Source organism: Felis catus, chromosome D2 (assembly GCF_018350175.1).
Source record: "Felis catus isolate Fca126 chromosome D2, F.catus_Fca126_mat1.0, whole genome shotgun sequence".
Taxonomy (NCBI): Eukaryota; Metazoa; Chordata; class Mammalia; order Carnivora; family Felidae; genus Felis; species Felis catus.
In genome coordinates this window covers 75,737,321-75,762,721 of record NC_058378.1, presented here as the reverse complement: position 1 = coordinate 75,762,721, position 25,401 = coordinate 75,737,321, and the positions used below count along the sequence as shown (strand labels likewise).

At 48.8% G+C, this 25,401-nt stretch overlaps 1 protein-coding gene across 3 annotated transcripts in view; it reads left to right on the top strand.

Annotated features, from left to right (window-relative positions):
- Positions 1-25,401, top strand: part of RGS10 (regulator of G protein signaling 10) — a 41,222-nt gene that overhangs the window by 2,148 nt on the left and 13,673 nt on the right. Inside the window, exons 1-4 of one of the 3 annotated variants that reach the window (XM_045040754.1) lie at positions 3,675-4,023; positions 10,516-10,634; positions 11,880-11,966; positions 23,708-23,851. In XM_045040754.1, the coding sequence (XP_044896689.1) occupies positions 4,017-4,023; positions 10,516-10,634; positions 11,880-11,966; positions 23,708-23,851 (357 nt within the window). In that variant the 5' untranslated portion in view covers positions 3,675-4,016. Of the gene's footprint in view, positions 1-3,674; positions 4,024-10,515; positions 10,635-11,879; positions 11,967-23,707; positions 23,852-25,401 lie in introns of those variants that run through there. The other 2 variants (XM_011287586.4, XM_023240996.2) reach the window with 2 other exon arrangements.

Sequence of the window (25,401 nt, the reverse complement as noted above, 5' to 3'; positions counted from 1 at the left end):
TCTTTTAGGGCGGCAATTTTTCAGCCTTATGAAATAGGGTTCGGTCACAAATACAAAGATTAGTAGCTAAGCATCATGGATGGGTATTTGATGCCTGACCTCTAAGAGCCCAATGTCCTTAGGATTTTTAGGTTGAAAGTATGCTCCACTGATGGGAAAGGGCAAATGAGGCCCTGCCATTTGGGCATCACCATCCAGCAGTGAGAAAAGGAGTCAAGTGAGAAGGGGGGACTGTGGGCCTGGGGTGGAGGTACCGGGAAGCCAGCCAAGTGATCCATGAGACCCTGTGCAACATTTTTATTTGGTCATTTTGAATTGTTTTTCCTAAAGTGGCTCTCCAAATTGTATAAGCTTCCAGCCCCACAAGTGCTGGATCCACTCCTGCAGACCCCTGATATGGACCCGGCTACACTCCTGCCTCCCAGAACCTTCTACTATAGACTTTTCCTGCTTTTCAGCAAAACCATATTGGAGACAGGCTCTTCAAGCTGAGGATTTGGAGTTCCTAACCCCTAATTCTGAGGCTCAAAATGCTGTTCCTTATTCTGCTTTCTGAGATTTCTCAAAGTGTGTTCGTGAGCCACCTGGGGGTGGGGAGGGCATCGATAAAATGCAGCTTCCCAGGCCACACCCTGGGCCCACTGGTTCAGTCTTGGGAACCCAAGGTGGGAGGGAGAGGAGGCTGCATTTTCAACAAGTGCCCCCAGTGATTCTGATGCCACTGGAGTGCAAGGACCCCTTGAGGGACTCTGACCACCCTTTGCCCCTCACAACCACTTATGCTGTTGATGACGCTACTCACCTGAAAAGCAAAGCCAAAGCCACAGCCTTCCGTCTGCCAGCAGATTGAGGGGTGACCCGTTGAGGGAATCCCCACCCTGCCAGGCAGACCATGGCCCTCCCCAGGGCGGGGGGCCTGTTGTACATGATCCCATTAAACCCTTGGGGCCAGTTTCAGATTTATTGCTGGGCTTAAGTTTTCACTTAGAGGTGACAGTCAGCATCGCAATTTAACGTCTTTGTTTTAACAACCCAGCAGCTGGGCAGTCTTGGCCCCAGGGAAACTTTCCCTGCAGAACATCACTGGCCCAGGACTGTGGGTTCAGGGAGAGCAACGAAGGGACAGAGTGGCGGGGCTGGGCCGCGGAAGGGGTGTTGATTTAAACCAGTGTGGTCAGCCACGTGGTCAGCGCCAGCTCTGAATGCCGCGAAGAGCAGCCTGTAGACGGTGGGGGTCAGGTGGTAATGATGCTCTTTTTTTTTTTTTTTTTTAATTTATGCCTTCATTGACTTTGTGTGGGACGGATGTCTCCTTTTGTCACTGTTAGGCATTTGGGGAACCTAAGCAGGTGCCTGGGGGGGCCATTTCCTGGGACTTCCTGGATGAACTGAGCCACTTCCCCCGCTGGGCTTGAGTAATGCCCTCCGCCTCAGGCGCTGGGCTCGGAAGCTTGCTGTTTAAATTGTACTAAATTTACTCTCCTTGGTATCTTCTGCTTCCCTCAGATAGCTCTCCACTGCAGCAGGCCCCGGGAGGGACGGTGGGGGCGGAGGGGGCCTGGGCAGGCGACAGCAGCAGCTCCCTGATAAGAGCTGTCAGGAGGCGTCCACTGGGAGGAAACGGCCCCACGCAGGCTCCTGGGGACCCATTTCCCTTCTAAGCCAGTTCGCATCCCTCCAGGCCTTGCCGAGTGCCCGTGGGTCAGCTGTGCTGCCCCCTCTGCTCGGTGCTCAGGGAACCCTCATCTGGCCCGCCTCCTCTCCCGGCCCCGTTTCCCTGTTCTTGCTGTGCCCTTGGGCGGCTGGGCATTCCCACTTCTGCCCCTTTGCTTCCCGAGGGTGTCCTCTGTCCTAAGTCTTCTCCCAAAGCTGGGTCTCCCTGCTCCCTGCCGCTCTCTCTAGCCTCGTGCCTCCCTCCCTCTCTGCCCCCGAAATGCAGCCTGTCCACTTTGTCTTTTCCTGGACAGCTGTGGAGGCCACCGAGGGGCAGGGACTTGACAGGAGCAGCCCATTTAGGAGGGGACAGACCAGAGAACTCAGCTCCCTGACCCAAGTCCGGAGCTATCTGCATGGCCTCGCTCAGGATCCACTTGGTCATTTTGTTCAAATATATTTGGGGTGGGGCACCTGGGTGGCTCCGTCGGTTAAGCATCCGACTCGGGCTCAGGTCATGATCTTATAGTTCATGAGTTCGAGCCCTGCATCGGGCTCTGTGCTGACAGTTTGGAGCCTGGAGCCTGCTTCGGATCCTGTGTCTCCCTCTCTCTACCCCTCACCTGCTCACACTCTGTCTCTCTCTCTCTCTCTCTCAAAAATAAGTAAACATTAAAAAATATATATTTAGAGCTGAAATATGTGTATATATATATATATGTATGTAATGGGGAGCTGCTAAATTTTCTTTCCTGTCTCCCTTCTTCCTTTTTTCCCTTTCTTCCTTTCTCCAGTCAGGACATTATAAACAAAGCCATCATCAGTCATCTTTATCATCCCATGAACAAAAGGGCATTTTAACACCCTGAAGAGTAAAGATATAATCTTGTGTAAAGAAATGTCCTGGGGACGCCTGGGTGACTCAGTCCGGTGAGCATCTGACTCTTGATTTTGGTTCAGGTCATGATCTCACGGTTCATAGGTTCGAGCCCTGCGTTGGGCTGTGTGCACTGATTGCATGGGGCCTGCTTGGGATTCTCCATCTCCTCTCTCTCTCTCTGCCCCTCCCCTGCTCACACTCTCTTTGTCTCTCTCATAATACATACATACATACATGCATGCATACTTACATACATGCATACTTACATACATAAATAAACTTTAAAAAGAAATGTCCTGATACTCAGGAATCTTCTAGAAGTTGTTGCATCTAGGGAGAGGCCCTGGATAGGCAAGGGACAGAGCTGAGAGGAAGCCCTGTTCTACTGTGCTCCCTCTTCGGCCTCTTGAATTTTGTACCATGTAAATAAATATAATGATCTCTTTCCTAAGAATAACCCAGGGCTGTCCTTACTGCATCAAGACAGCTCACTTGGTAAATATTTCCTTATCCTTCTTCTCATTTCTTCACGAACCAGTGAAATAAACTCCGTGCCAGCCTGTGGCCTTGTGGGCAGACGGCCATCTGGGAACTCCTGGTCTCACCTTCTCAATTAATTTTAAGTTCCGTGAGAAAGAGGGCCCCGCCTTTTACTTCTTGCGTCTGTCACTGCCCTTCCCTTTCCAGGCTCTGATGCCAACTTGGGGTTGAATCCTACCTCGTCTCCTTCTTCGCTTGCTCCTTGGAGCCGGTTTATTGAACCTCGTTGTGCCTCTGTTTCCTTCTCTGTAAAATGGGCCAAAGATGAGCCCGACTTCTACGGGTCACTGGGAAGTTGAGACAGGATATAGTAAGTGCTCAGTCAAGCAGCTATTTTTACAGCTGTCATCCTCACTGTCTCGCCCCCAATCTATCAGAAAACGTTCATCAATGTAAACATGACCATGAGCGCCAGGCACTGCTGACCCTGAGGACGACGCAGCTCTTACTCAAGAAATGCACAGTCTCTCTGATCCTGGAGGGGGGGATGTCATTTACTTGCCTCTCAATAGGGGCCGGGGGCAGCGGGGGCGGGGGGCGGCGGGGGAGTGAGGGCACATTTATGCATGACTGTCAGGCCCCCAGGGGAAGCACAGGGGCTTCTGGGAAGTGGAGAAAATAATGACAGGGTCTTCATTTTCACCCCCAGGATAGGGCTCCTGGGTAATTTTATTTTTTCTGGGTCTTTGCCTAGAAAGTGAAGATTCTAGGGAGTCTACAAATAACAGTCTGGCGTTCTTATTTCCTTCCCTCTGGTAGAAACTGGAAACCAGTGGCCATCTGTTGTTTAGTCCACTCAAAAGAGGATGTGGAGGCTTGTTTTTCCTCCAGACCCAAGGGTGTTCAGGAGACCCGCAGCCCCCTGGCCTGTCTCCCACGAAGCGTCTCTGAGAAGGCAGTGGGTTTTTGGGCTGTGTGAAGCTCCTCAAGTGGACCCTGGAGCATGGAACGTAAGGAGTGACCCCCACCTCCTTTGGTGATGACCTCAGCTTGTGTGTTGCCCGGGTGACAGCGGGGCAGGGCAGGGGCTGGGGGGAGCGAGGAGTGCAGGCACAGGTGCACAGGTGACCTTTGGAGGCACTGCCTGAGCAGTCAGCTTTCTCTGAGGTCTCTGGCTTCACGTGAAAAATGCCATGATGCCTTTTCTGAGCCCAGCCAACCCTCTGCAGCCCTCTCACCCTCTCTGGTCTTTGATGCTTGCTATTAGTAGGATTATTTTTAAGCTTTTTCATTTTTGTTATTATATTCTGCTAATTGCCATTCATGCAGACCTCCGCACCAAGGGAATTGCATGCTTGAAGGATAGTTATTCTCAGAAGTTAGACACTGGAGCCGAAAAACACTTAAGTAATATTTAGATAGAGTGTTTCCATGACCCAGTTTCTCTGGAGCCTTACATAGATCACCAGTTGTAACAAACTGATTCTCTGCTTCTAAGTTTGGAAAAAAGAAAAAGTCTTTTTTTTTTTTTTTAATGTAATATGTTTGATGTGGCATAGTTGATATGAAGTTTTAAATAAGCTTCTTGGGGGTGCACTTTCCTTGAATATTTATGGGAGTATGGCGTGTGAGTGTGCGTGTGCGTGTGCGCGTGTGTGTGTGTGTTGTACCAAACCACTTTAGAATTTTGGAGTGAACATTTCTGCCTCTTCCTAGGCTTGAATATTTGGCTTGTTTTCTTTAATGATGCTGTAAGTTTTGGGGGGTACTTAGGATATACTCTTTGATGTTGGACGTTGACTCTGCTTTGAGGAAGTTGGTATTGAGATTTTATTAGAACATTATTTGACTGGGGAAAACTGTCTAGGCAGGATAATTACCCAGACCTTCCTGCAGACTAATAGCAGGAATCCAGGCTGCAAGCATTCAGTTTCGATGAGTGTTACGGATGCCTTTTGAGTATGGATTTCCAAGGAGTTAATGTCTGGCGAAAGCCCCTGATAGATATGACATCATAGCATCTATAAATAATGCATTACGAAATACGCTGCAAGCAACCAGCCTCCGCCATCTGTATCTTTGAAATACTGGCTTTTACTGAAGCCAGAAACCACAGAGAACCGCATAAATGTAAATGGAGAGTGTATGGACACTGTGTTTGAGTGTTAGATGATGCTGGCCTGGTCTCGTGTGGGTTTTTGTCTACGTAGAATTCCTTCTCAGTTTTCTCAGGCTTTCCCCGCGGTGCAGATGGTATCTTTCTCTTCAAGGCTGCTATGTTCTGGCCTTGGTGAGTGTGAGGACCGGCAGATGTCAAAACTAAAAATGGCACTCGAGTCTCATGGTGAAGGTCGTGCTTGGACCCTGACATCCCCCCCCCCCCCGCCCCTTTCCTAGCTGGATGACCCTTGCAAGTTACCACGCTTCATCTGTGTTTCCTCATCTGTGAAGTGGGGATGATATTAATCACACCACAGAGTCCTTGTGAGAAGTGGATGATTTAACTCACAGAAAAAGCTTGGAACAGTACCCAGCTCCCTATAAGCAATTTATAAGTGTTCACTGTTGTTATTAGCTGATGATAGATTAGTGTGAAGATAAATTTATTGAGAAATAAGTATTATGCCTACAAAAATTTGATTTAAAATGCTTTAACTTTTTTTTTTTTTTTTTTTTTTAAGAGACAGAGAGCGAGCAGGGGAGGGGCAGAGAGAGAGGGAGATACAGAATCCGAAGCAGGCTTCAGGCTCTGAGCTGTCTGCAGAGAGCCTGATGCAGGGCTTGAACCCACGAACTGTGAGATCGTGACCTGAGCGGAAGCCGGATGCTCAACTGACTGAACCACCCAGGCGCCCCAATCTGAAATGCTTTAAAGAGCCCAGGAGATTAAAAATTTTTTTTTTCCAGGGGTGCCTGGGTGGCCCAGTCGGTAAAGTGTCTGACCCTTGATTTCAGCTCAGGTCGTGATCTCACGGTTTGTGAGTTCAAGCCCCACACTGACGGCCTGGAGCCTACTTGGGATTCTCTCTCTCTCCCTCTCTCAGTCCCTCCCCTTCTTGCTCTCTGTCTCTCTTTCTAAAAATAAATAAGCTTAAAAAATTAAAAAAAATTTTTTTCCATTGCAAAAATATTTTATAGGTGAACTAAAAACAATAAGAAAAGATAAACGGATCTGGACAAAATTGAAACAAACAAATGTTATCAGCAATAATTCGTTACTAGCTTGAGTGATCTTAAAGCTGCTAGAAAAATATGTTTGACTGTTTTTTCCCACCTGTGCCTTCCAAGCTTGCTTTCTTGTGTAATCCACCCCAACGGGCAACTTTTGTCAATGAAAAAGCAAAGGGGGAATATTACACCTTTATGGCTCCAAGTGCCGGGAGTTGAGAAGCTGGGAACTCTTGATTTGGTTTTATTCTTAAGTTCAGATGTAAACCTCCTTGCTATGGAGAGAGGTTATTTGTTTTTCTTATAATTATTGGACTGATTGTAACATTGAAGGTGAACTTATCTTAAGACGCCTTTACATATGTGCATTGGGAAGTAGTGAAAGTCTCCTGAGCAGGAGACCCTGAGTAGAAATACTCCGAGTTAAGGGGCAATCTCTAGAGTAGTACCAAATAGGGTGGGCCTCTGCTCAGTCTCGCTGGAGGTCAGGATAATGACTTGGAAAAGAGATACATCATTAAATGAATGGAGTGTGCAAATGCTGCTCTCTCCAGAGCTATCTATGCATGTTGCTACCAATCAAGAAGGATTAAGAAAAACAGGCGTAGCCAGAAGCCTCCATCAGGCTTTTGAAGGACAATCAGGAAGTCTTGGAAAAATTCAAACCAATATTTCTGGGGAAAGTGAGAAAACATGGCAGAGAGAGTGTGGGTAGAAGATTCCTATGGTCAGGATGGTTGGGGCAGAAGGTGGGCAGAAAGGCAAGAAGGAACTTGTTTGTTTGTTTTTTAATGCATGTTTATTATTTTTTTCTTTTTTGTTGTTTTTTTAAAATATAATTTATTGTCAAATTGGTTTTCATAGTGTATGTTTATTTTTGAGAGGGAGACAGAGAGACAGAGAGAGAGACAGCATGAGTTGGGGAGGGGCAGAGAGAGAGAGAGAGGGAGATGCACAGAATCCGAAGCAGGCTCCAGGCTCCGAGCTGTCAGCACAGAGCCCATGTGGGGCTCGAACCCACGAATCTTGAGATCATGACCTGAGCTGAAGTCTGACACTTAACTGGCTGAGCTCCCCGGGTGCCCCGGATTTTGTCTCTGTCCAGGGCAGCAAACCCAGACACTAGTAACCACGGCCAAGGAGAGTAGTGAGCTATATCTTGGTGTCCTTTCTGAGCCAGCTCTGGAAATTCCGTGCCCTTCTGTAACAGTGTCGTGGGAGATGTATTCCTTTACTCTTGGTGGCATGGAGGTGGTAGCCCCACAGAGAACTGAGAGGAAGGGCCATTTATTTTGCAAAGTCCCCGGGTTCTGGAGCAGTCTGGGGTTCTGTGGAGGTGGTCCTTATAGGGACAGTCGCCTTCACACGTAAGTCCCAATACTGGTTCCATCAAGGAGTTCTAGTTCATTTTACCCCCTGAACCTTTATTTCCCAGTAAGGAAAATAAGGGGATAGACCAGACTCGTGGGCATTGAATTCTAAGACTTTTTGTTCAAGTGAAAGCTGGCACGGAAGCCTAATATGCCAAATGATTAGAGTATGAAATAAAGGGTAGGGGAGGTACAATTATCTCATGGTGGGGCCAGATATCCTCTCTCTCAGTTAACCAGACAGTCTGGTTAACTCTTTTGGCTACATGAGAATCCACCAAGTGTATTTGTTTTCAAGACAGTGTGGCAGCGAAAGCCCAAGGGTGGTTTGGTTTATTATTGAAAAGAATGCCAGGAGTCTTGGAATCCTTTCAGACCTAGGTTGAAAACTTATGGGCAAAGTAGGTGTTCTGCGACACGGAGAGGAATTTGTGGCTGCCTAAGACTGTTCCCGGAATAGCCCACTTGTGTCTCTGCATTTATTTACTTAAGAGAAGGTCTGCTGAGGAAATGGAGTAAATTGTCAAGCTGTATTCAAGGACAGGACCGTAAATTGGTGAAATGCTTGGCAGAATGAACCCTCTTGCAGAACTTTCTTATAATAATGACCTTCTAACTTGATTTATACTGTGTGGGGAAGAAACTCGGTGTTTAGAAGCTTGCCATTCTAGCATTTGCAAAGGGAGCAGGGGACTAATTTAATATCCACGAACTGAAGATTCACTTTAGAGAAGCGTCGGGTCCATTTGTGATGTGTTCGAGTGAGTTTGCTTCGCGATTAGAGGAATAGATTTGTCCCAAATAATTCTCTTATGTGCTCCATCACCAATGCGTATTGAAACACAGCGCCCAGCTGGGGTTTCTGGCTTCTGTTTTGTTCAGCCAGAGTCAGCCAGTGAATGTCTAAAATCCAGGTGGTTGGGCGCCTGGGTGGCTTAGTCGTTAAGCATCTGACTCTTGATTTTGGCTCAGGTTATGATCTCACAGTTTGTGAGTTCAAACCCTGCATCAGGCTCTGCACCGACAGTGAGGAGCCTGCTTGGGGTCTGTCCACCCCCCCCCCCCACCTTCCCCTGTTTGCTCTCTCTCTCTTAAAATAAATAAAAATAAACTTTAAAAATAAATAAATAAAATAAATCCAGGTAGTTTTCCCAGATGCTGGGAGACAGTCTCAGCTGCTTGAGAAATTAACACGTGTGTTGATCCCCAATAGAACATGAAAGATCATGGAAGATGAGTTACTATTAAGTACAATGTATCATGATATGACTTCCCTCCAAAACCATTTGAGGGGCACCTGGGTGGCTCAGTTGGTTAAGCATCCAGCTTCCGTTCAGGTCATGATTTCACAGCTCCGTGAGTTCGAGCCCCCCCTCAGGCTCTGTGCTGACAACCTGGAACCTGGGGCCTGCTTCAGATGTGTCTCCCTCTCTCTCTGTCCCTCCCCTGCTTGTGTGCTCTCTGTCTCTCTGTCTCTTTCTCAAAATAAATAAATAAACATTAAAAACAACAACAACAAAAGCAAAAACATTTTAAACTGTATGGCATCCTGGCTATTTGCAGCAATTAATATTCATAAGACTTTTTTTCATTTATCCTTTTCGAATGGTTTGCTTTGCCGATTTTTTAATTAAAAGCTTATTTTCTCCTACGTTCAAACTTTTCTTTATAGAAACATGTTTCTACTTTGAAAACAAAAAGGCAATGGAGAAAAAAATATTAGGTATAAAAATAGTTCACTTGATAGATCATTATTTTAGGGAAGAGGAGAGAGGAACTAACGTTTGTTGAGAGTGCAGTGTGAGCTTCTAGATGGCTGGTGTGCTTCCTCTTTTAGTCCTTGGATAATGGGAGAGATAGGAGGATTATCTTTACCTTCCACACAGAATGTTGCCCTTACCACACAGTTTGAATTGGCCGAACTGGGTTTGGAACCTGGGCCCATCCGAAGTGGCATTCCATGGTTTTTCCTTGACTCCAGGAAGGGGCCAAATTCTGGAGAACGAGGCATGTTTGTGCTGTCACTTCCTCTCAGGCGAGTAGCCACAGTGTGTTAGCTGGAGGTCCTCTGTCCCCTTTCCTTCAGTCAAGGGACTTTGCAGGTGTCTTGGGGAAGAGAATGCATCAGATGTGCAGGTGCAGTCATTCATTCATTCAGTCTACACACAGAGGAACAGTGTGATGCTGAGCCATATTGGAGCCTGAGGCAAAACGAAAAATCACTAATACCCATCCTGTCTTTATTTAAAATTTTGATATTTTGCTCATGATGGAATTCTTTCCATTAATTTTGATTTTTCAAAATCATGCATGAAAATACCATTTATGTTCATGCCTGAGGTTTTTTTTGGGGGGGGAGGCAACCCCCTGAAATTTTGCACCTGCAGCCGGTGCTCCCTTTTCCCACTCCATCCCAGCCCTGGTACATACTTTTATTTACGTGTCAGGCAATGAGCCACATGTTGCAGATTCAAGGTAAAGATATACAGAAGCTTTCAGACGATTGAGTCAGTCGTACAAATAATCACAACACAGCACGATAATTACAAGACTGTGCACAAAGTGTAATGGGGAAGGAGTAGCCATTGAGTCGGGGTCCCTGGGGAGATGGCTTGAATGAGACTTGAGGGCTGCCTGAGGGTTGGCCAGTGGTCATGTGGATGGAGGAAGGATGGATGGAGAGCGGTAGAAAATGGCAAGGCCCTTTTGTCATTGCCCTGAGCCTCAGTTTCCCTAACGTGTAACATGGAGAAAATGGCAGTGCCTGCTTCATAAGGTCATTATCAGGACTGGAATGATTTCCCTGGGTCAAGTGCCTAGAATATAATTATCCTGGCACATAATATATATTTGATGATGATGATCTTGATGATGATGATGATGATTTTGATGACCATTATATGCAGGTATTTTAAAATGAAAGTATCTCTGAGCCACAAACACATCCTGAACTTTGCTTTGCAGACATCCACAGCAGTGATGGGAGTCCCAGCAGCAGCCACCAGAACCCCAAGAGCACAGCCAAATGGGCAGCCTCTCTGGAGAATCTGCTTGAAGACCCAGAAGGCGTGAAAAGATTTAGGGTTTGCCTTTTTCATTGTTGACCGGGATTGATGCAACCCACGAAGAAGTTTAGATGATGTCTGTGGGGGAAACACGGGATGGTTTTTTTTTTTTTTTTTTAACACTGAAAATGTTAAACACTGTTTAACACTGAGAATAAGGACGTCTCAGTTGTCATGGCCGAGATGGCTTTCCTGGATGGCCATGGGCCAGAACTGAGGGGCATTCACAGACTGTTTCTGGTTTTCATCCGGCTGGATGGGAGCGGGTAGGGGTGATGGGGATGAGGTACCGTGCTCGCTGGCAGAATCTACAAAGAATTTCCAGCTCTGTGACACCTGGGAGGGGGTGGTCTGGGTCTCTCTGATGTGAAGGTTTGTTCCCTCGTGCATTGGGGATTCCCAGGACTCATTATTAATAGAGTGAGAGGGGTGGACAACAGCTAGAAAAGTGAGGTTGAACCCAGAGAGGAGGGTGGATGGATGGGAAGTGTCAGTCCTGCCGACAGAGAGCTGCTGTGGCTCGCAGAAACCCCAGGTGTCAGAAGAACCGCGTGTGACTTCTGAGAATGCCCGGTGTCTGCCTGAGTCCCACCAACTCCTGTCTTTAAGTCTTGGGCCAGGTCAGGGCAAGCCCTGATGCTGTCGGTCCCTGTTTTGGTGCCGAGGGAGGGGTGACGGGCTGGTCTACTGCCATTCCCGGACACCAGGCCATTGCGAGCCCTGTCTGGATCTCACGGAGGACGCTTTCCTGCGCACAGCGGGATAACAGGGTGTACTGCTAACTCCCCAGCGTCTGCCAAACGAAAACTCACCTCCAACTTAAAATCGTTTTCATTGCGGCATTTTCAGACATGCTTAATAGGTTTTCTTTCCTTTTGTTTAAAAAAATGGGGCTGATTTTAGAGGAATGTACTTTGTTTAAACACTGTCTGGAAGGAACTAATATATCTCCCACTTTAATTTACTCTTTGGTAATTTATTGCCAGCTTAGCCTTAGTGAGTAGATTCTCGCCTCATTTTTACTCTTCCTCACAGTGTCAAAGTCATTAAGTTCAAATGCGTATGAAATTCTAGCTTTAACATTAAACATGCACTTTGTTTTTCAGGATGGAGTTTTTCGCAGGGTGACTGCACCGTAGTCATTTGTTGAATTTTGCCAAACCAGTCCTTGGAGAGAAACACATTATTTGTTTGCTTGTTTGTTTGTTTGTTTGTTGTTAAAGTGGAATACTGCTTGATGTTGTTTCTTCTTTTTATCCACAGGAATTTTTAAAAAAGGAATTCAGTGAAGAAAATGTTTTATTTTGGCTAGCGTGTGAAGATTTTAAGAAAACACAGGATAAGAAGCAGGTATTTCTTCCAGTCTGTAATCACATTCTTGATCATTTTTTCTCTCCTTATAAAGTTCAGCTGCCTTGGGGTGCCTGGGTGGCTCAGTCAGTTAAGCGTTCGACTTTGGCTCAGGTCATGATCTCACGGTTCATGGGTTCAAACCGTGCGTCGGGCTCTGTGCTGATAGTTCAGAGCCTGGAGTCTGTTTCAGATTCTGTGCCTCCCTCTCTCTTTGCCCCTCCCCTGCTTGCGCTCTGTTTCCCTCTGTCTCTTAAAAATGAATAAACGTTAAAAAAGAATAAAAAAAAAAATAGTACAGCTGCCTTGCCAGTAGGCTTTGAAATTGCCTAAAGAGGGGTGCCTGCCTGGGTGGCTCAGTCGGTTAAGTGTCCAACTTCAGCTCAGGTCATGATCTTAATGGTTCGTGAGTTCCAGCCCCGTGTTGGGCTCTGTGCTGACAGCTCAGAGCCTGGAGCCTGCTTCGGATTCTGCCTCTCTCTCTGCCCCTGCCCCACTCGAGTGCACACATGCGCGTACAACATGCTCTCTCTCTCAAAAATAATAAACATTAAAAAATTGTTTAAAAAGAAAAGAAATTGCCTAAAGAAATCAGATCTATATTGGATTTGGGGAAAGACTGAAGCTTCAGATTAGGTCTTTTGGGTGGATCAAATATTAATAGTTTTAAAAAGTGTGTTAATTTTTAAATGGAGCAGTTCAGATGGACAAATATTTAAAGCAAAAATGACAATTTATGTCGTTTCAAGTTCATCATCGCACACGATTTTTTTCTTCATGAATAAGTTACGAGGATGCTTCCCCAGAGTTTGACGTGTTGGCATTTTGTACGGATGTAGTAAAACAATAAGCAGATGTGTGGCAGTAAAAGTGCTACTCGAATCAGATAGGTTGTCAATTATTCAACGTATCTTTACAAAACATCCTGCCATTGGCAGGGGTCCCACAGAGAAAGTTTCTGAGTGTCCTCCTGGGTATGTGTGTGCTCTTTGCAGGAGGTCGCCTTTAATTCTGACGTCAGTGGATTTCCTGTCCTTGAAGGTTGAGTGCGAGGGGAGGTGGAGGAGATTATGGGGAAGGAGGCCTGTGGATCGGGTGTGTTTGTGAAGCCTGTGCCTGTGTATGTCTAAGAGGCTCCCAGCTAAATGCCTACAGGGGCTGGTGAGGAACATGAATCCGCAAGGTTTTTGGTGTGAGGCTATAGGGAGTAGTGGGGACTGGGGCCACTGTGGGCAGCCAGCATTGCCTCCAGCGGCTGCGGCTGAGTGTAGCTGACTTTGGCAGTGAGCGCTTGGGGGTCTGTGGCTCTCTGGGCTTCCCCATGCTTCGAGTTCTGCCCACCTACGTCTTCACTTGCCCACCCTTGCCCCCAGAACCCTGAGGGGCGGGCCTTTCTTCCTGAGGCCCCTTCTACCTTCTTCAGCCTGGTACTGCCTGGTTTTCCAGAGAAATTGGGCGTTCGGATTCTTATGAAACCACTCGATTCTATAAATGTTGGAACTGATTTTCAAAAGATGGAAAACCTTGCCTGCCAAGCGAAACACATCCCTGGGCAGATGCAGCCTGTGGGCTGCCGGTCTTGAGCCTCTGTCTCCAAAAGCCGGACTCCACGAGGCCGGCAGCCGTTATGTGTTTGTAGACAACTTGGAAAGTGTTCATCATTGGTTTATTCAAAGCCTTTTCCTGACTCAGACACTCTTCTCCCAAGATGGAGCAAAGGGGCCTTCTTTCCGCCGCTTTCCTCTCTGTGGGGGCAAGGACGGATGCTAAGATTTGTTCTTTTTAGCTCAAATTTCTTAGGTCAGCCTAGAAAGCCTTCCCAGGAAGGACTCTTGGCATTTGCTTCTTCCAAGCTTCTTCTTCTCCTTGGATGACTTTGTCCGAGCCTCCCGGGTGGTGAATGGCCTCTGGGGAAAAGGGAGCAGATGGCCTGGCCTGCCTTGGAAAGCTAGGAAGCCACCCTGGAGGCAGAAGCACTCAGTTTCCCTTTGGCCCCATATCCAGGACAGGGCCCAGGGACCACTGTTCATAAATGCTGCACCGTGTAATTGATTTGCCCAGCCTCAGTCTAAAACCAGGGCTGACAGTCAAGCAGGCAAACAGATGATGTTCATTTTTTCTGCCGTATTCTTTGTGTGTTGAGGGTGAGGGGGGCCTACAGATCAGCCAGCCCTCTCCCCTGGCCCCCCTGCCACGTTGTCCTCATCGGGAGGCTGAGATCCCCCTGCGGCTGAGCTGGGACTTGGACCAGCGTTCTGAGGTCCCCCAAGCCGCTCTCCCTGCACACCGGGCTGGTCTGTCCTTTGGTTCAGCCGAGTTGACCTGATCTTTGTGGAATGCCCGCTCAGGGCCAGGCCTTGTGAAGAGACACCCAGGGACAAGACAGATGAGCTACTTTAGGGAACAGGCATCGATTGGCGAAGCAACTTGTTAAATAAGCCTTGCCAAGTGTGCTGAGCAGAGAAATGGGAAGTGTGGGTTCTGTGGGAGCACAGGTGGGGGTCGGTGGGGAAGGTAACACTGAAGTGGACTTTGGGGGTGGGGGTAGTGTTCCTGGAAGAGGGGCCAGCATGTGAGGAGGAAGGCCTGGCGAGAAGGGCGAAGGAAGAATGGGTGGCGGGACAGTGGTGCTTGAGGGGCAGGGTGGTTCTGCTGTGTGTGAGGCTGGGGAGGGAGGGGAGCCCACACCTGGAGAGCCTGGGGCCAAGGTGGACACTGGAAAGCCCCGGTGTCGGGTTGCACATCCACACCCTACGGACAGAGCTTCCAGAATCTGGGAGCCCCTTGCCACACTCCCTCTCCTGGTGCCCAGCCTAAAACCCCTTGGAGGTTTAGTGTCCTTAAGCCTGGAACGTGCCTGGCGATTGGTCTGGGGCAGTGAATGCAGATGGTGTTGGGAAGGAAGGGAGGAAGGAAGGAAGGAAGGGAGGGAGGGAGGGAGGGAGGGAGGGAGAGAGAGAGGAAGCATCGGTGAGGCCCGTGTGGCTCAGTCGTCAGTCTGGGTTATCACACTGAGCCTCATGACTGGCCCCATCCTTCCAGATGTGTGGGCTGTGGTTTGGGAGGTTACACAGAAGTTGCCGAGGCTGCCCAGCTTGGTGCAGACCCAGGTCTCCGACTGCAGGGCCTGGGTATTCTCTAGTGCGTCTGGCTACAGGGGAAGTAAAACCAGGAGTCAACTCTAAATCACTAATTTTAAAAAGTAGAGGGTGGGAAGTGGGCCCAAGCGAATTTCACAAGACTTGTCATGTCTGGTCCAGCGGGGAGTCTGTGGAGGGGGTAACTCTACAGTGAGCCAAGGTGGTGGCAGGATGGATGCGAATCTTACTTTGCCTCTGTTGTTTTATTTATTTTTTTTAATGTGTATTTATTTTGAGAGAGAGCACAAGTTGGAGTGAGGGGCAGGAGGAGAGAGAAAGAGAGGGAGGGAGAATCCCAAGCAGGCTCCACGTTCAGCCCAATGTGGGGCTTGATCTCATGCCCCTAGGATCGTGACCTGAGCCGAAATCAAGAATTGGACGTTCAAGTGATTGAGCCGCCCGGGTGCCCCTGCCCCATTATTTTAAATAGGACCCGTGCTGGCTTGATTTTTCATGCTTTTACTAGGATTATCCAGCTAGAACTCTCCAGAGCACTTACCAACTTATTTGGCATCTTTATTTCTTTATTTCCTTTCGATACTGTCTTCTCGTCCCTCTATCATGCAGGCTCTGTGGGTCTGAGATGGTTGTCTGTTTTCTCCCCACTGTCTCCAAGTACCCAGAGCAGCCTGGTGCAGTGTGGACTTCTGGTTCTCCCCACTCAGGTCAGCTGGCACCTGAGGACCCACCAGGGATGGGAGCCCACCCCCCTCCCCTCCCCTCACACTGCAGTTACAGCCTTAGGGACGGACATGTGTTCTCAGAACTCCAAACAGTGGAATAGCGCTGTGCTCCCTCTGTCTTCCCTGGCCTGTGCTCCGCCTCCTGGCAGGCCCCTTAGATCGGGACGGTCTTGACACTGTGCATGTGTGGCAGGGATGCTGGGCTTTAGGAAGTTGGGAGGGTGACGCCCCACACCCCTGCCCTCCGTGGGGTTCCTGGGGTGGTTGTACCTTTTGGGGTGTTCATACTCAGGCAGCGTTTAAAGCACTTCTCTCCCTTCCCAATGTCTTTATGGCTTGAAATTTTTCTATCAAGTGCCTCTTCCCCATGAATTATCGTGAGAGATGGGTCTGTCTTCTAAAACCGAGCAGCACTGGGGCGCCTGGGTGGCTCAGTCGGTTAAGCGTCCGATTTTGGCTTGGGTCATGATCTTGCAGTTCGTGAGTTTGAGCCCCGCGTCGGGCTCTGTGCTGACAGCTCAGAGCCTGGAGCCTGTTTCGGATTCTGTGTCTCCCTCTCTCTCTGCCCCTCCCCCGCTCACACTCTGTGTCTTTCTCTCTCTCTCAAAAATAAATGAACATTAAAAAGAAATTAAAAAAAAAAACAGGCAGCATTTATGAGTTATAAAACTTCAGGAAAAGCTCCAACCAAGTGTTCATTCTTTGGGTATCCCTGAATTCCTTCCTTCCTTCATTCATTCCTTCACTCATTCATTCATCTGGCAGCATGTGCATACTGGGCTTGTTCACTGTGTGACAGAGATTGAGATGGATATGGTGGTTTGTACAGATTTGTAAAAGCCATTGCTCCAAGAGCAACTTGCACTGGCGATTAAGTGTAATGATACCTTGCATTTTTACAGTGTTTTAGAATTACAGAGTTATGGGGAGAGGGGTCTATGTATTTATGATTTTTATCGTGTATTATTTAACACTAAAATTTGATCCAGGGTTCAGAGTGTTTGAGCTTCTTATTTAAAGTACCAGTGAAGGTTTTTCTAAAAGGCTAAATGCCATATTCTTTATTAAAAGAGAAATTATTGGGGGCGCCTGGGTGGCTCCGTCGGTTGGGCGTCCGACTTCGGCTCAGGTCATGGTCTCACCGTTCATGGGTTCGAGCCCTGCGTCCGGCTCTGTGCTGACAGCTCGGAGCCTGGAGCCTGCTTCGGATTCTGTATCTCCCTCTCTCTCTGCCCCTCCCCTGTTCATGCTCTGTCTCTCTCTTTCTCTCAAAAATAAATAAACATTAAAAAAATTAAAAAAAAATATTTAAGAATCCAAAAGTGGGGACGCCTGGCTGGCTCGGGCGGTTGAGCATCCGACTCTTCGTTTCAGCTCAGGTCATGGTCTCATGATTCATGGGATCAAGCCCCAAGCTGGGCTCCGAGCTGACAGCATGGAGCCTGCTTGGGATTCTCTTTCTCCCTCTCTCTCTCTCCCCTCCCCTGCGCTTGCTTGCTCTCTCTCTCTCTCTCAAAATAAATAAACAGACTTAAAAAAAAAACTAAATAAAAATTCAAAAGTGACCCGTGTTCCTTCAGGAGTAAGATGGGCTGATTCCCTTTACCCCACAGCATCCCCCCAGATTTCATTCTCCCCGTGGTTCGGGCTGTGCCTTTCAGCATGAACTTGGCTGGGTCCAGGCTGGTCTGACCAGAGCTCAGCTGCTCCCGGTGTGGTTTAGGTCTGGCGTTGGCCTGCCCTGCGCCCCTGTTCCTTCTGAGCTAACTCAGCACTTTTAGATGCTATCTACCAGCTTCCTCTTGCTATAGCTAAGCTTTCACTTACTCACATCGCTGTTGACTGTGTTTTCACGGTTAAGACTATTCTTTCTTGTCTGCTGCTGAGCCGAAGGGCTCAGGTCATGATTTCATGGTTCGTGGGTTTGAGCCCTGCGTGGGGCTCTGTGCTGATAGCTCAGAGCCTAGAGCCTGGAGCCTGCTTCGGGTTCTGTCCCTCCCCTCTCTGCCCCTCCCCTGTTCATGCTCTCGCGCGCTCTCTCTCTCTCTCTCTCTCTCTCTCAAAAATAAATAAACGTGAAAAACATCATAATCTCCAGTAGCCCTCTGAAACGCTTCTCAACAGTGTTGCATGGGCTCGGGCCTCTTGGTTTATCTCTGCAGCTGGAGTTCACCCAGGGCCATCCTCTTCTGACCACAGCTCCCACCCAGGCATCCCCGGGTCTTCCTCAGCCGCCACCAGCATCCCCTGGCCCCTTGCCTGCTTCGGGGACCCAGACCCTCCTCCATCCTGAGTCACTCCCTCATGCTGGTGCAGCACGGCCAGCAGTAGCTTCTTGAGACAGGGGACGTGACAGGTGGACATTTATAGTTCCGGTTGAGTGAATTTTTTTCTACTTTCCCCATTCACTGATAATGTGATAGAACACAGCATTGAATTCTAGGTTGAAAGTCCCTCAGAACTTCAAAAACACTGTCCCTTTGTCTTCCGTTTTTGTCAGGAGTTAGAATTTTATATGTAACCTGTTTGGTTTCTTTTGCTTTTCTCTCCTCGGGAATAGTATAGGTTCTTTTCATCACTGATATTCTTTTTTTTTTTTTTTTTAAGATTTTATTTTTAAGTAATCTCCACACCCAACGTGGGGCTCAAACTCAGAACCCTGAAATCAAGAGTCACGTGCTCCACCAACTGAGCCAGTCAGGCACTCCCGTCACCAATATTCTAAAACTGTACAGTCAGAGGCTTGAGGGTGGGGTGGGGTGGGGTGGGGTGGGGTTCCTTTACCGTGTGGGTACTTGGTGGAGCCCTTTAATCTGGCAGTGTGCAGTTCTGGGGAATGCTGTGTTATTATGTTTATTGTTACCTTTTGTGACTCCTTTCCCTCCACTTTCTTTGGCCTCTTTCCCAATGATGGTTCTCCCCCGCCTGGACTGAGCCCTTCATTTTATCTTCTTTCCCCCTCCTATTTTTTTTTAATCTCTTTGGCTCTTTGTTCCTACTTCTCTTTTGGAGATTTCAGCTTCATTTCCACATCCTTCTGTAGAATTTTTTTCTACTTTTATTTTCTCTAGACTGGGGCCCCGTAGTCTCTTCCTGGTGGCCACAAGCCTGATATGCTTACAAACCATATGTATCTCCAGTGCATTGGGTTGGGACGATTTTGCTGGTAGGCCTATGGTAGAATTCCATTTAACTGTTTGGTGTCTCATCTTTGTCCTCTTCATGCCTCTGTTCTGCAGCTTTCCTGAGTCAATATTTTTCTTTCTTCCTTTCTTCCTCCCTCCTTTCCTTCCTTCCTTCCTTCCTTCCTTCCTTCCTTCCTTCCTTCCTTCCAGTAGGTTCCATGCTGGATGTGGAGCCCAGTGAGGGGGCTTGAACACACAACCCTGAGATCAAGACCTGAGCTGATATCAAGAGTCAGACACTCAACTGACTGAGCCACCCAGGCAACCCCCCCCAACCCCCACCCACCCTGAGTCAATTTCTGTAGAGGAGAAAAGTCCAGCTCCCATGGAGAAGGGACGGGGATAACAGCTCAGGGTTGGGGGCTCAGAGACTTGGGAGTTTAGTGGCTTCTTTCTGCTGTCCTCCTCATCCCTCCCGTCTGGGTTACCTGATGCCCCGAGTTCCTGCCATTTTCAGACCTTCCTTGCCGGCACTCCCTCCCCACGCCTGCAGGTAAAGATTTGTTCTTGTTGCTTTCTGCAGAGTCATCTGCTGTCCCTCCAACTGCTTTCCATTTCCTGAGCCAGTTCTCGGAAATATTCTCGAATCATCTGCTTGATATTTTCCTCGCCTCATTCTTTGTCTGAAGCTGCTATGACTGAAGGTAGTGGCTCGACCCTTTATTTCTCTCGGGTGGCCTCTCCCGTCGTCTGCATCTCTGGCAGAGCAGCGGGAGTGGAGAACGGGCCAGGTGGATATGTGCATGAGGCAGAGCGAATGGATCTTGGTGACAGGTGTTGGGGACCGTGGGTCCCAGCTTCTGGGAGTAGAGACTGCAGGACCCGCTGGCCAGGATGGGCCACTTCATTCCTTGCTGTTAAGCTGGAGGTGTCTGCGGGACATCCAGCCCCACGTTTCTAGAGATCAGTTGGCTCTATATGGTCAGTTGGTTGAGGGGAGAGGGTGGGCTGAAATCTTGGGAGAGCATGTGGTTAGGAAAGCAGTCTTCCTAGGGCAGAAGTCCGGGAACCCTGGAATTTATGGGGGAACAGAGAGACAGGAGCCTACAAAGGAGACAGATAGAAACACGAAGGTGTTAGAGGATCCCGAGAGGGTGGCCAGCAGCCAGAGAGCGAACCAGAAGAAGGTCTGAGGGGCTTAGGCACCGGTGCCATCAGTGAGCTGCTGGGAGGCCCAGCTGGCAGGTGGGAGGAAGCCAGGCTGAGTGGGTTGAGGAGGGAGGGGCGGCACAGAGAAAATGGAGACACAAAATGCACGCTCTTCCTTGGAGATGTTTCAACCAGGAGTCATGAGTGGGGAAGTCATCGACTCCAGGGGCACGTGGAGTAGAAGGAGGTTTTGTTTTATTTTCCCAATGGAAAAAGTTTCAGCTCACTTAATGGATGAGGACGAGGAGCCAGGACTTACGAAGCAACAATCTTCTGAGCTTCGCAGTGCTGCTGCCTTGTCCTTCTTCTGGCTAGATTTCTGGGGCTGACGTTAAAGCGAACTTGCTTCTCCTAACCACGCATTTGTGGGGAGTGGCGTTTGACTGCTGACTTCTGCCCGAGCACTGTTATGGCTGACGCATTGCCAGGCAGGAAGAAGGGCCCCAGACTCTCGGGGTGGCTGGGAGGAGCTCCTGTGAGTATAGACGTGCCCACAGGCAGTCCTCAGGTTGATGCCAGGAGTCGTCAGAGGGGCCCAGGTGGGGCAGGGCCAGATGCTGGGCAGGGGCGCTGTCTGCAGGGCAGGTGCTGTGGCGGAGGCCGTAAAGGCTGGAGAAGGGAAGCTGGCCATCACAACCAGAGCCGTAGGCCCGGGCAGCTCCCCAGGGGTGGATGTTCTGTTCCTGTTCCAACAGGAGCTAGGATAGGGTTAACAAAGCTATGGAACATCTACCAGAATAACTCGAGAGACCTGGTTCTTCTTTTTGTTAAGATTCTCAGCATGGACACCAGGCCTTCCCGTGACTGGCTTGTGGTCTGCAGTCTGAGGGTTTCCCTTTTCAGTCACGCTTCCTATCCTGGCCCAGATAAGCTCTGCTACTGCAGCCGGTCCCCTGTATGTGTTCAGTCGGAGGTGGGGGCAGCCATGGGCCGGGTCAGCCCTGGGCTGGGTGCCTCGGGGACCCCACATCGTTCCCAGCCAGACTCAGGAGGGGTGGCTGGGGACCTCAGGGTGGTGCTGAGCCACCCAGAGGCTTGGATACCTACAGGCCCCCCAACCCGCCTCCTCTCCCAATTCCACCACCTCTCCCGCCCCCCGCCCCTCCAAGCCTCAGGCTACTCATTGCACTTCTCCTTTGCAGAAGACCCAGGATAGCCTGGACTCATCTGGAAAATGTGTGTGTGTATATGTGTGAATGTTCAAGGGGGAGGGGAGACCCAAAGAGATTTCTATTTCCAGAGCTCTGCATGGAGTTCACCAGACTAGCTGAAATTTCGTGTACTTTCGCAAAGTATTGTTCAAGCAGGAAGTGGTTTTCCAAGAATGTTCCTCCCTGACAGAATGTGGGGTGGGAGTGAAGCTCACGACTCTGTGGAGTGGGGGGTCTTTGAAAGGCAAGCAACTCCAAAGTGCTGCCCTATCTGGGTCTCTGATCATCTCCAGGCCTGCCCCCCGGAATAGCCATGGTTAACTTAAGCTGCGTCATTGAGTTTGGCATCAATTAATTGTTCACAGTAATAGTTGATCGAGAAATGACACCATGGCCTTGGGCGTCGGCCCCCACATGGGTAGTCTTCCTGCATATACGGTCCAGACTTTCTTTCTGGAGGACAGGATGGTCAGGCCTCGGCCCCATGGCGTCTTTTGTCCACTAGTGCCTGGAACCAAAATAGGTTACAGAACTGCCTTCCCCCTCCTTTCAAGCACCAGGCGGTGAAGCCTTCTGGTGGTTTCTATAAGGCCAAAGGTTTCCAGAGCCTGGGCTTTCTGAGCCAAGCTCTGCAGCCTATGTGGGATCCCAGATGGGCTCTCTGGAGAGAATGGCAGTTTTTTAGGCCCCACGAAGCCCCCGTGGCCCCTCCTCCCCCGCCCCCATCATGGCTCCGTGGCTGCATGTCCGAAGCATTTGTTTCCAGCTCTGGGGGATGAAGTACTAGTCAAGCTGTAATGTTCAGAGAACCAACCCCCATCTTTGCTGCCAGCGAGGTGCCTCCTTTCTTTGGGAGAAAATAGAACCCTCCGGGGACGCCCTGCTGATTTCAAGACAGAGCACTTACCGTGAGTGTTTTTGTTTGCTCCAGCCACGTAGGTTTTCACTGCAACGTGAGTGCCGATGGGTGCCCCTCGTCCAGCTGTGCTCACAAGCCTTTTAAGGGCCTGCATCTACTTAGGACTGATGCTTTCCAGCGGGACTGCTCTCAGTGTGAGCAGCGAGCATTCTCCCCTTTGCTTATGCCCACACCCCAGTACCAAAGAATCCGTGTCCTGGAATGTGACAGACTGTATACCTGGAGGGGGTGATGTATCTCACCAGGCGTGGAATTGGGGGGATGCAAGGCTTTGGAGCCAAATAGCCCCCAGTCTCCCTGCAGCCTCCTCAAATACGCCACATAACCTCCCCTCTGTGTGAATAAGCCACATAACCTCTCCCCTGTGTCCTCATCACAGAAGTGGCTCCAACAGGAAATGACACTCTGCTGGATGCTCAGGGATGTAAAACCCCTAGCATGTGTCTGGGGCATAGTAGGTGCTAGATAACCGATTGGGATCTGTGTGCATGGTTTAACTTGCTTTTAAATTGTGGTAAAATACCCACAGCATAAATCTTACCACTTAATCACTTTTTAGGGCTCTTGTTTTTGCTGTTTTTTTTTTTTTTTTAATTTTTTTTTTCAACGTTTATTTATTTTTTTTGGGACAGAGAGAGACAGAGCATGAACGGGGGAGGGGCAGAGAGAGAGGGAGACACAGAATCGGAAACAGGCTCCAGGCTCTGAGCCATCAGCCCAGAGCCTGACACGGGGCTCGAACTCACGGACCGTGAGATCGTGACCTGGCTGAAGTCAGACGCTTAACCGACTGCGCCACCCAGGCGCCCCTCGTTTTTGCTGTTTTAATCATCTTAAAGTATACCATTCAGCAGCATTAAGTAGATTCTCAATGTGGTAGAGCCATCACCACCATCCAGTTCCAGAACTTTTTTATCACCCTAAAGAGAAACCTCTTACCCATTTGCAGTCACTTCCCATCTCCCCCTTCTCCCAGCCCTGGACAACCACTCATCTTTCTGTCCCTATGGATTTGCCTGTTCTGGCTATTTAATACACATGGAACCGTGTAGTATATGGCCTTTAGTCACTGGCTTCTTTCACTCGGCATAATGTTTCCAAGGTTATTCCGTGCTGTATCCTGTATCAGAACTTCATTTCTTTTTATGGTTGAACAATATATGAATGATTGAGTCCTTAATTTGGAGACTTCACAGGACGGTCCTGAATGGTGTAGAATTGTCATTCACTCTGGGCCAGGATTCTTTCTGTCTTCATTTCCGAATGGATAGTGTAGCAATTTCCGGACAGGAGGTGTGGGTACAGATGCATGGAAGGAGGGAGGGAAAGGGCTAGGCCAAGCATGAGCCCTCCCAGGTAGAGCTTAGCTCCGAGGCAGCAGCCAGAGCCTCCAGGGGCTACGAAGCTGCTTCTCTTGCAGCAACGGCAACTTCTGGGCCTGGCCAGAGTAGAGAACCGGGCTCGGGTGGGAAGGGCTGGGCTCTCAGATAACAGGCTCCCTGTGTCTCCTCCAGATGCAGGAAAAGGCAAAAGAGATCTACATGACCTTTCTGTCCAGTAAGGCCTCATCGCAAGTCAACGTTGAGGGGCAGTCCCGGCTCAATGAGAAGATACTGGAAGAACCACACCCACTGATGTTCCAGAAACTCCAGGACCAGGTAACCTAATTTTCCTACCTGCATCTTGATTTGACATTTATTCCCAGGCTGGAAGAGTTCAGTTAAAACTAAATGTTAGACACCCCAGAAGCTGCCCCCTCCAGCTGGGTAAACTGAGGCACACTGAAGGGCCATGGTCAGTGAATGAGAGGGGACTAGAATGCCAGGCTCAGAATCTGATCCGTAGGAACCTTCCTCAGGCCTGCTTATTTTTGGTCTACACACAGTTTGAACCAACAGGGTTATCTGTCTTCTCAACCCAGATTAGAAGGGAGGTTGAGCTATCTGAGGAGCCCACACTGAGGAAGCAGCATGTAATTGCTGAAGGTAGGAACAGACAGAAAAATCTAGAAAGCAACACTCAAAGCAGTAGGGGACCTGAGGCTGTTTTTATGCAAATATCTACACATTGCCACCTATTTCTGTTGGCCCAAGACCATAGCTAGTTCATAATGAGTTATAATGAAAAGGTTAATGTTTGGCACGTTATTCCATTTAAAGCAGGAAAAATTGAGTTTAAAAAATGGACCTCTGAGGGCTAAATTAGTTTTCTGGCAAGCTTTTTTTATGAGATATGCCAGTAGTAATAGGAAAAGGGATGAAAATACACTCCGGAGATTTCTTAGACGGGAATTTGCAGATGTGACTATTCAGAGGGTGCTCTGTTCTTATAAAATGTTATCTGCACACTTGTAGATGATGGAACGCAGACGAACATCCAACTTCTGCTGACCCTAGCCTTACTGAGGGGGCGAAGGCCTTCCTTGGCACACAGTTCGAAATTAGCTTTTAGCTTAATTCAGCAGCCCTCAAAGGTGAGCAAGCCCATCTGGAGGGCTTGCTAAAACAGACCCTGGACCCCACCCCCAGAGGTAATCTTCAACTTTCGTGGTTCCCAGGTGGCCTGAGACTTTGCCTTCCTAACAAGGTCTCTGATGCTCCAGGTCCTGGGACTGCAATCTAAGAACCGTGCATGCATTGGTTGGCCCTTTTTTGATCGCCTGGAGTGTGCACAAGCCCAGAGCATGTCCCAACACCCAGGACGCCCCATCTTTCCTCAGCATCAGATTAGGAAACAAGTATACAGGTAGAAAATACAAATATGACAAGTGGTTTGACAATGTTTTCCAACTGACACAGTGGCAGGTGCAAATTCCGCGTGAATCCTGAATCAAATTTTGGCATTGAAGGAATTCCAGTGAGTGTGGGAGCCGTGCTGAGGGCTTCCTGGAGGTGGTGGTTTGGAACCAATGGGAAGGATGCCACGGGCATGGATTTATGGAGGGAAAGGAAGCAGAGTATATAGTGAAAAGGCAATTTGTGGCTGTGGCCGTCTAAGGATATCTATCCTACCTGGACCTCAGAGTCTTTTAAAGCTCCCTAGGGTACTTTAAAGTACAGCTAAAGGGGCACCTGGGTGGCTCAGTTGGTTGAACACCCGACTCTTGCTTTTGGCTCGGGTCATGATCTCACGGTTGATGAGTTCAAGCCTCGAATTGGGCTCCGTGCTTACAGAGCCTGCTTGGGATTCTCTCTCTCACCCTCTCTCT